General features: G+C 42.1%; 1 protein-coding gene across 1 annotated transcript; it reads right to left on the reverse strand.

Annotated features, from left to right (window-relative positions):
• Nucleotides 1-204: 204 nt before the first annotated feature.
• Nucleotides 205-1,284, reverse strand: phlda2 (pleckstrin homology-like domain, family A, member 2). Its single transcript, XM_040025222.1, has 2 exons — nucleotides 691-1,284; nucleotides 205-543 (listed from the first exon to the last, which is right to left on the reverse strand). The coding sequence occupies exon 1, from the start codon at nucleotides 1,145-1,147 to the stop codon at nucleotides 731-733; it is 417 nt and encodes a 138-aa protein (XP_039881156.1). The 5' UTR covers nucleotides 1,148-1,284; the 3' UTR covers nucleotides 205-543; nucleotides 691-730.
• Between the last annotated feature and the right edge of the window lie 8,487 nt (nucleotides 1,285-9,771).

The raw sequence follows: 9,771 nt of genomic DNA on the forward strand, positions 1-9,771 counted from the left end.
TCCACTCCCTTTTTACGGCTGCATGTCTGGTATTTACTCAGAAGTGTTTCCGGTGAAAAGTGCGCCTGAGTTCCAAATATACTGTAACTGACTCCACAATTTTGTAATGAAATACCAATGGACTGATGGATTTTAAAGACAAGTGACAAAAATAAATGTCATTGATAAAATGACAGAAAAAACAAACAGATGAGATCGTAGAAGTATGTCAAAAAGAAACTGATATTTATTCAAATAAATACACACATGACACACAATGAAATAATTTAAATGACATGAACAGTTTGCCAGTAACACCATATTCTGGAAACAAATAAATTAACATCGTGGTTTTAGGAGTAGTTTCTTTCCGGAGAGCAAACATGAAATAGTTTTGACAGTTCGTGAGTTCAGTCCTGTGTGGTGGGGTCTGTAAAAGTGACGCTTTAGATCAGTTGCCCCGTTTCTCCGAGAACTTAATCCCGAACAATCCTTCATCTCTGGACCGGATGACCTCGTCTTCCTTTTGGTCCTCATATTATTTCTGTATGGTCCACAATGGCACTGTGGGGGATTAAAAACATGCCGTTAGTTTAAAGTTAAAAAATATTTTTGCTGATTAGTACCGCGGCCGATTTTATTTTTTAGCATATATGACTCATATTTTTATTCATATATTGTGGCAGCCATGTTTCATAATGTGTCTCTCACCATATTAGGAGTAGTTCACTGCCGGCGTTCCCATGGCGGCTCAGGGCGCTCTCGCCATGCGTCTTTCCTGCTGTCCCGGCGACGCACTCTCGTTGTCCTGTCTCGTTTTAAAGTCCTGGATGGCTTTTCTGTTCTGGTAATCAATCAGGGCCATGGTGATCACTGCGTTCCAGCAGTTCTCCTCTCCGGAGCACCGGAAATCGATCTCTTTATTGTCTGTGGTCACGATGGTGAAATAGACGAACTTGCCGGTGCGCTCCACGCAGTCTACTTTCTTGATGGACTGCAGTTTGAGCTCCTTGCCCTTGGAGCGCTTCTGCGTGTCGGGGTAAATGTTGAGACTGTCCGTGGTCAGGACGCACGTCTTCCTCTTCCAAAACTGGAGTAGGTTGTCGCTCCTCTTCTCCAGCTCTCCCTCCTTGAGAACCTGGCAGATCTCTGCCGCTGACATTTTCATCGTTTATGTTTGGCACGTTTGTGAACCCTCTGCTTTCCTGCTGGGTCGTCCAAGCCGCTTGTGGAAGGATCTTCTCTACAGATGCTTTGGTAATCCAGAGTGTGGTTGTGAATGAACCAAGCTACCAGAGGGCATTTATAGCACGCTCTGGCCTCAGCCCTTCCCTCTTGACGTCAGATGGTTGGAGAATGCATCAACAGTTGCCGCTGGAGTAATTCAAGGCTGTGTGTGGGCGGATGCAGGGGCGCGCGGGGGGTGGGGGTAAAGAGGAAGTCCTAACTTGAACCTAATTACACTGGCAACACGTTAATTAGTAATCCACATCCTACTGCGGAGATTAGTCTAAGTATTTGCCCAGTCTGCACCGCGTGATTCAGTCTTATATTACCAGATGTGCACACAGAGTGACTCTGAGCCATAAGTCTGACCTCTAATATCAGCTGTAATTTCAGAGGAAGTTAAGTTCTCTGTTAAGATTTAAAAATCAGCCCTTTTCCTCTTTATGACCCTAAACTGTGCCAAGTAGGTTCGTGTGTTCTGGGCCGCCCTGCTCTCTGGTGATCCTTTTCAAAAAGTAATACTTAGACTAAATGTGCTTCAGCTTCAGTAGTGTTTCATGTAAACTTTGCTATTCCTGTCTGTGGATGTCAAAACAAAAATAAAGCATTTTTACCTCAGGAGCAACACCAGCGAAAACATTCTGTGGTCTTTAAATGTAGAAACAGCAATTCAGTGTGAGGTATTTAAGTTAAACTGTCTTTAGTTAGAATCAAATGTTGGTGAGTTAGCCCACAGACTGTTGGCTTACTGTTGATTGATATATAGGTGTGTGTGTGTGTGTGTGTAATTATTTTTATTAGCTCATAAAACTAACTGCAAACTATATTTGAATTTAAAAATAGACATTCTCTAGTTCGGGCCTGCTTTGGGAGGTGATTCATGGTTTTGATAGTTTCATCTTGGGGTGCTGGTTACTAAAAATGAAACCTATACCGCATGACTGATGGAATTTGATAACGTTGCTAAGGTGTGTCGGCTCTGCTATCACCGTATCTCCTGCCACTCCCAAGTTGTGCTTCTTCACCAACCGACATGATTGACTCCGTCCTGTTTCTTCATGTCAAACAGATATTAGCAGACACTGGATACGTATCCCTGAACCCTTGGAGCCCGTGTGACTCAGCAGGAGGAGATGGTAAGGAGGCAGATGTCATCGACTGTTCCACGCAGCCTGTCCTGTCCCCCTGGGGCTTCAGCCACACCAACACAACACTGACCTCAGTTCATTCATCTCTGTGTGTGCGTGTGTGCATAACTGAAGAGACGCTTATAGCACCCACTTCAGGCTCTTCTGTGTTGACTTCTCTATCTGTCTCCCCTCAAAGACATTGTGGAAACATCTCCCCTAAAGATAAAAAATGTCATGTGTCATCACCCCTCATCACTGGGTCTCTAGCGTTGTGCAGTAAATAGTCGGGGGACCATATGGACATAAAAATGCTTTGTGTGGCCACAATTTACAAGCCTACCAAAATAAAAAGGCCTCACACATCAACGTCACCACGATCATTCAGATCTGACAACACCAAAGATGTAACTACGGCAAGAAATTTCAAACAGATCAACATCCAGTGTCTTTTACAATTGCTGCGTGAGTATATGAGGATGTTGTGGTCAGTTTAATCCTCTGACCTCAAAGAAAACAAAACTACACGTGTACCGAGTTAGCCAGCTTCTGTTTAGTGAAAAGGTTCACCAACGCCTCTTCACTTCCTTTCCTCTTCCTTTGTTTCCAGGCCTTTGCTTTATGTCTCTGAAACATACATATATGTGGGCTTTTTGTTTGATGAAGTAAAGTGGTGGAGACTCACAGGCGTGCCCAGGCAGTGACTCAGGGAGCTGCAGAGCAGCTTACTTTGGAAGAGTTTGCTTGCCTAAGGTGGGCCAGGGGTTTGGGTGATGGTTTGTGGATGAGTGTGTTGTGTCAGCCTGTGTGTGTAAGGATGACTGTTTATTTTACAGCAGGGTTGGGGTATAATAAATTATGCTCAGCAGCATTATTGTAGAGTTTTTAAAGCTCTAAACTAAACTCTAAACTAAAGCCCTGAACTAGGATGGAAGCAGACATGACCATACTTAAGCACTACACAGTGTTTTCGTCACAAAAAGTGGGTTTGGTATCCCTGCAATAAACTCTCCACACAATTACACACTGCGGAGAAGAGTGAATACATTCAAAATTAACAAGCCACATACTGCGACTGCAATGCTCGAGCCCCAGCAAAACTCAAACGTGACACTGTGTTCCTTGTTTCTCAAGATTGTGGGAAAGTACAAGTATTTCTCGAGGGAACTGAGGTTTGTGACGGATCTTTGCAGGTGTGTTGCGACAACCTCAGGTTCAAATCAGTGCACTCCGGTTCTCGCTGTCTCCGCAAAGACAAAACAAATCCCCCAGAGACATATGGGGAGGAAGTCAGATAATGAGAAAACTACAACAAGGGAGGAGGGTTTTTGTCACATAATGTGGGCAAGAAGATTAAAAGAGCTTTAGGTTTATTGATCTTTTAACCTTGTTTGCTTCAGTGTCATGCAGCCTTGTAGCCACAGGCACATGGGTGTGACAAGACAGCAGGTGGAAGGACCAGAAAGACCCAGAGTTTGGTAGTCATGTCAAGACATGAAGCTGCTGAGTTTAATGTGAGTCACAACACAATGGGGGAAAAAAAGAAATAGAGACAGACTAACTGAATCCTGCTGCAACTGATTTGGACTGAAAATAAATCAGCACATGTTAGAAATCTCCATTAACAGCAGGTTGTGTTCCCTATTGTTGAACTTTAATTAGAGATGGAATAACTGAGTTATGACCACTGGAAACAAGAAGATTATTGATGCAATGATTTAAGTTAATATATCATTAATTATAATAATTTTTTTAAGCATGCATTTTTTATGTCTGTATTTCATTAAATCACGTGAGTCTGTCAGTTTGTTGTTATAAATCAGCCACGGAAACCAAAAAACTTGGCTATGTTTTGATCTTTTAACCTTTGATCTTTTAACTGCATTTCGTTGCCCTGTATCTGTGACATGTGCAATGACAATAAAGTTGAATTCTATTCTATCTGAATTTCCAAGAGCAATGAGGCATCAATTATTGGTGCTATTAGCAGTTATTAACACTAAGAACACATATTTAGAGAAGATGTACAAAGTGTTTTATCTGCTGGGTCCAGTTGGGTGTTTATCTGATGGACATGTTCTTTCTTTGCACTTGCCTGTTAACAGAAAATGGTAGCTTACAAAGTCCTTTTTAAATTTATTTTGCATATATCTGTGCATTGGTAAAGGTAAACAAGTGTTCATGCATTGCATTTGTGTGCTAGCTTGTGAAAACCTCCAACGGACAGGGAACTATACATAGTCAGCCTAACAGTGGGAACCAGTATGGATGGCTGCTTACAAGTACAGCAGAGCCCACAGGTAACAGCTGCATACTGTGACACGCTAATGCTTTGGCCTGCCGCTCGCACACACACACATATACATACACATACACATAGATGTACACATAATCATCCTCTTCTGCTCCTTGGTGACATGCCCTTATGATGAGACTCCAGAGCTATTTGAGGCATTGTTCTGATAAGCCCTCTGTGTGTGTGCACGGCTATGCTGGCATTCAGCAGCGTGGGAAAAAGAACAAATGGTTGATGAGGACAGCGTGCAGTCAAACACAATGTTGCACGAGGAGAACAATAAAAACAGACGTGGCTGCTGTTCGTACACATTACGCTCTCTTTATGAACTGGACAGGGTCATGGCAAAGAGTTATTATTACAGCAAGAGACTCCTTTCTGTTATAGCGGCGTTAAATAAGATGACATTTGTTATGAGTTGAGACTATATAAATGGAATTTATTTGGTCTTTTTACTCCAGCAAATGTAAGATTCATCAGATTCATCCCATTCATAAATTCAAACAGGAAGCAAAACACGTTGCACTAAATTTCCTGCTCACATATTACAAGATAAACTGGCGTGAACAATGCAGCGTAGGATAACCACATTTCCTTTATGCACATCTCATGAATGGATACGTTTTATGAGATGCAATCTTAGGAGTCACTTTATTCTTGCCAATTTTACTCCATGAAGAATGACAGGTATGCAGGTATGCAATCCTTCTCTGTGGCAGGAGTCTAGCATTCACTCAAAGCCTGCACAGCTTCACTGCAGTTTATATGATAAACCTAGAATCTAATCTGTGGTAGGAGCCGGATATGTGAACCAGACTTGAGAGTTAAACATTTATAACTTTTGGGTTTCTGGCCTAGTGCTAAATCTGACACATGACTTTGGTTTGTTTTAAGACTTCTTTTCTTTCGAAACAATTTGATCTTGTTTTTCAAGGAAGTGCCACAGTGTAACATAATCTGTGCAAAAGCATGAGAAGATAATGAACGAGTGAGGAAATTCCATTTTACCTGGAACCAACTCATACCATATTATCATTCAGTGCAGAAGTTTTTATTGTAACAAAAAGCCAGTCACAGACGTTAACGTTCAAACCAAAACAAAAGCGAGCATGGGGCAGGATACAAATTTTACATACATTTAAATCAACCATGGCTGCATTCCTTATGTAACCTGATACCTGTTCATGTTTCCCACGTCTGACTGACGGTTTTATCCGTGCACGGAAGTTAAGGAGCGTGATTCAGGTTACAAGCGCCACACCTAGCTTGTCATTCATTTGACGACCCATTCACAAATCCCCACGGAGGAGCGCAGCCCTGTTGCTGTGCTGTAACTGGGCGTGAGGCTTTCTTTCCCAGACATACCAAGTAAAAATGTGATAATGCAATAAAAGCAAAGCAGATTAGCTTGGTTATAATGGCCATTGTTTGTAATCTAGCTTAAGCACACACAGATAAATGTAATTATGCCTTTAATGTGAGAGATTGTGCAGAGCTTTCTGATAATCAGCTGCATTAAATTTGGTCCTTGACATTATTTTTTCCTCTCCATTCTATCTGATGCTTCTTTGTTTTATTCTGTGTGGTCTTGCTTTGTGGACAGCTTGGGTTTGTGTCCTTGCCGAGTCTTTTTTCTATTAGAGCTTCTCCCCACGCTGCCATTCTGCTCTTCCTCCCACAATGACAGAGATATGCCAGTCAGGTACCAGACATGCTGGGATAAAGTCCAAAATAAAACAAACAAAAACAGAGAAAAATGGTTGTATTTTGGCCAACAGCTGTCAACCCCCCCCCCCCCCAGTTCCGTCACCTGACGCCCACATATGACACTCAAACACAAAGCAGCATTGTGAAGCCTAGGGTGATGTGTTACTCACAGCCATGTTTAGTCTTGCTCTGGGAGGAGAGTGTGCCCCTCTCTCGTCCCTTTAAATGATGGCCTGCCTGAACAGTTTCCCATGAGTCCTCTGTGCAGTGTGTGTGTGTGGCAGGCCTTGATTCTGGATTGCAGGTGTTGTCGGTTGGCACTTTGCATGTTTTGTGTTGACTCATTTCCAGATCCTTGATTTGGTTTGCACACATTATTGCCCCTTAAGTTTCTGCCTTAAATTTTGTCTTTTCTTTCTTTCTTTCTTTCTCCTTCTACTTGTGATAACCCACATAGATTCATTCCTTGATGTCTCATGTTTGATTGCAACCTCTACTTGATGTTATTGCTTTGTCTCAACCTCTGTAAACTTTTGGATTTTTGTGTTTTTGGCAGCTCCTCTTCTGTTCTAGCTGTGATTGTATGACCTGTAGTTGCGTTTTAAACTTTACATTTTTCCTGCACTGAATGCATTTTCTGATCGTGGGCCTTAATGACAAGATTGAATATCCACTATCTTTATAACTCAGCTCTCTCGCTGATGATTGAGCTTTTTTCTGCCAAATTCATAAGTTATCCATTGAAAAGCTGGTTTTGTGACACTGGGTGTATTTGAAGTTGCAGGGTTACTGTGTAAACTCGTAAGGTGATTTCCATGATTGAAGATTGAACGTCAAAAAAGGTATAATGTCACAATGTTAGCTTAGCAACCTAATAGCCACTATTTACCGCTACCACTAAAAAAGTGGTGACCATCCACGGTCATCCAGTAGCAAGGACAAAAAGTTAATGAGAGTTTCAAAGATTAAAATGTCTCTGATTATATCTTTGTCTGTACTGAGAGTGTGCAACACCACCAATAACATCAGATCTAAGAGGAAATGGGCTCTTTTATCAAGGCTCCAGTTCAGCTCATTCATTTTTTAACACCAACCCAGCACCACCAGCATAAAGCGCCTTTCTAATCCCTTGTTTCACTCTCTCTCTCTGAAACTCAGGCTGGCTCACATCACTTCCGAATAAGAGAGGACGACACAGAACACTCCACACAGACAACCTTGTTCAGGCACACTTGTATGTGTGCTCACGTACACGTAGGAACGCTGCCAGTACCACCTTGAGGCCAAGAGTGGGACGTTAGGTGCAGCTGCAGCTCAGAGTCAGACTGGAAGAAGACTGCACCCTTTTCCCTTCAGCTAGATGATGAGGACACGACGGCAGGAGGTGTCAGAATAATCTGAATGCTCCTCTTTGTTCTACGGCTGCTAACATGCGCAACTATCCATCTCCCTCAGAGCTCTCTAAAAGGATTTCTCTGTATTTGTTTGCTGTTAAGAAGTTAACCATCCTCTCAGTCCTCCTATCAATGTACTGTATGAATATGTGATTAAACAATAAACAGCAAAGCGGCAGTAAGCTGATGAACCTTCACTGTAGCTCGAAAAGCTACATTTACCTTGGCTACCATTTTTAGATTCAAAAGTTACTTTTTATTGTTAAGTAACAATAAAATCTGCAGCCATCATGACTCCAGTGTGGAGTTCCACCTCCCTGGTCTAGTTCATGAAAATGCAGAAACAAACGGACTCCTTGTTACAGTGAGGCGATCCTCAAACCCCCACGCAGCAGTCTCAGTATGAATAATGTCTTGTTCACAGGTCTTGAGAGCAAAATCCCCAAAGTTACAGTAGAGACTTCAGTCTGTGGTTTGTCTGCTTTGAAGGATGGAGAGATCTGAATTCACATCTTATTCCCTTCATGCATTTATTTTAGCACCTTTTTGTCATCTTGGTGTAATCCAAAATGTTTTCCTGCCGTCTCACGTTGTCGCTTTTATGCCCCGATGAAGAGAGGCATAAACACACATAGCTGTAAGTGTTGTTGGATGAGTTGACAGGATAAGAAAGCACCCGTGTCAGCACCGTGTTGATATTCTCCTCCAGAAACTTCAGAGTCCTCAGCCATTATCACCCACAATGCATCACAAGGATTTCTCAAAGGAGTGTGCATGCTTTCTCTATCTGCAAGACAGAATTCCACACTAAGTGGTTGCCTTTCTTGAGGTTGGACAGACTGAAACCAAAATTCCTGCAGCCTGGATACCAAACTGCTCTAACATTGTCACTATGGTGTTTGTGATGGACAAAAGGCTCAGCTGATTTGCTCATGTAGAGACTGCAACTGCATGCGCTGCTCAGAGCTTTAGTCAATCATTTGCAAATCATCACCTGATGTGTTTTTAACAGCATGTGCATTCACCTGAGAAAAAATACCAGAGCACATAAAGCACTCCACAGCAACACCGGGTAGGACATACAACAGAGCAGCTTCAGTAGCAGGAGACAAAGTGCTTTGCTCTCCAGGGACATTTTTAATATGTCACGAGGAACCTGTGTGCCGCATGTCAAATTTAGGATGTGTCGGTCACGTTAGTATCAAGGAATTTTGCACCACTCTTCTTTATATTGTTTCAGTTAATTTAGATTTGTGGGGATTTATTCATGCACAGCATTTCAGTTGAGTTCTGGACCTTGGGCCACCGCAACACGTTGATTCTTTGCTTTTCAAGCTACTCCGTTGTAGATTTGCCGATATGGGATTAAGCCCAGCTTTAACCGTCAAACAGATGGCTTCACCTTGAGTTCATGGTCGTCACGACTGAGAGGTGTTCAGATCCTGTGGCTCTAAAACAAACCCAAACCATCACCCCACCAACAGCATGTTGATATGACATTTAGCGTTCCCCGAAGGTAGCACTGTGTATTGTCTCATCTGTACAATAACTTGAGAAGGGTGTCATGCTGTAGAGATTTCTCATGGTAATTCTTCCTAGCAAGCCATACTTGCTCAGTATTTTTCTGACTATTATAATATGTCTGTAAAGGCCTGTAGAGTCTGAGATGTAGCTGTTGAGGTTTTTGAACTTTCTCTGAGCACTGCATGATTTGACCTTGCAGTTAATCTACTGGGATGTTCACTCATGCAAAAAAAAAAAAAAAAGAAAAGAAAAAAAAAGGCAAGTCTTGAATGCTTTCCACATGTGAATAATCTTTTGCACCGTGAACTTTCCAAATTGTTTGCAAATTTCCTTTCCTCCTCCTGATCGTAACGCATCACAATCTTCCACATGAGCAAACCCCCAAACACTTGCTTATAACTCAAAGTGCATTTGATTATCAGCACCTGATCCTCTTAATTCTTAGACAAAATAAAAAAAAAAAAGTGGGTTACCTGTGTTCCTGGCTAAACCAACACAAAACACAAAGGACAACGAA

The sequence above is a fragment of the Simochromis diagramma genome, unplaced genomic scaffold (genome assembly GCF_900408965.1).
Source record: "Simochromis diagramma unplaced genomic scaffold, fSimDia1.1 OVJJ01000293.1, whole genome shotgun sequence".
Taxonomy (NCBI): Eukaryota; Metazoa; Chordata; class Actinopteri; order Cichliformes; family Cichlidae; genus Simochromis; species Simochromis diagramma.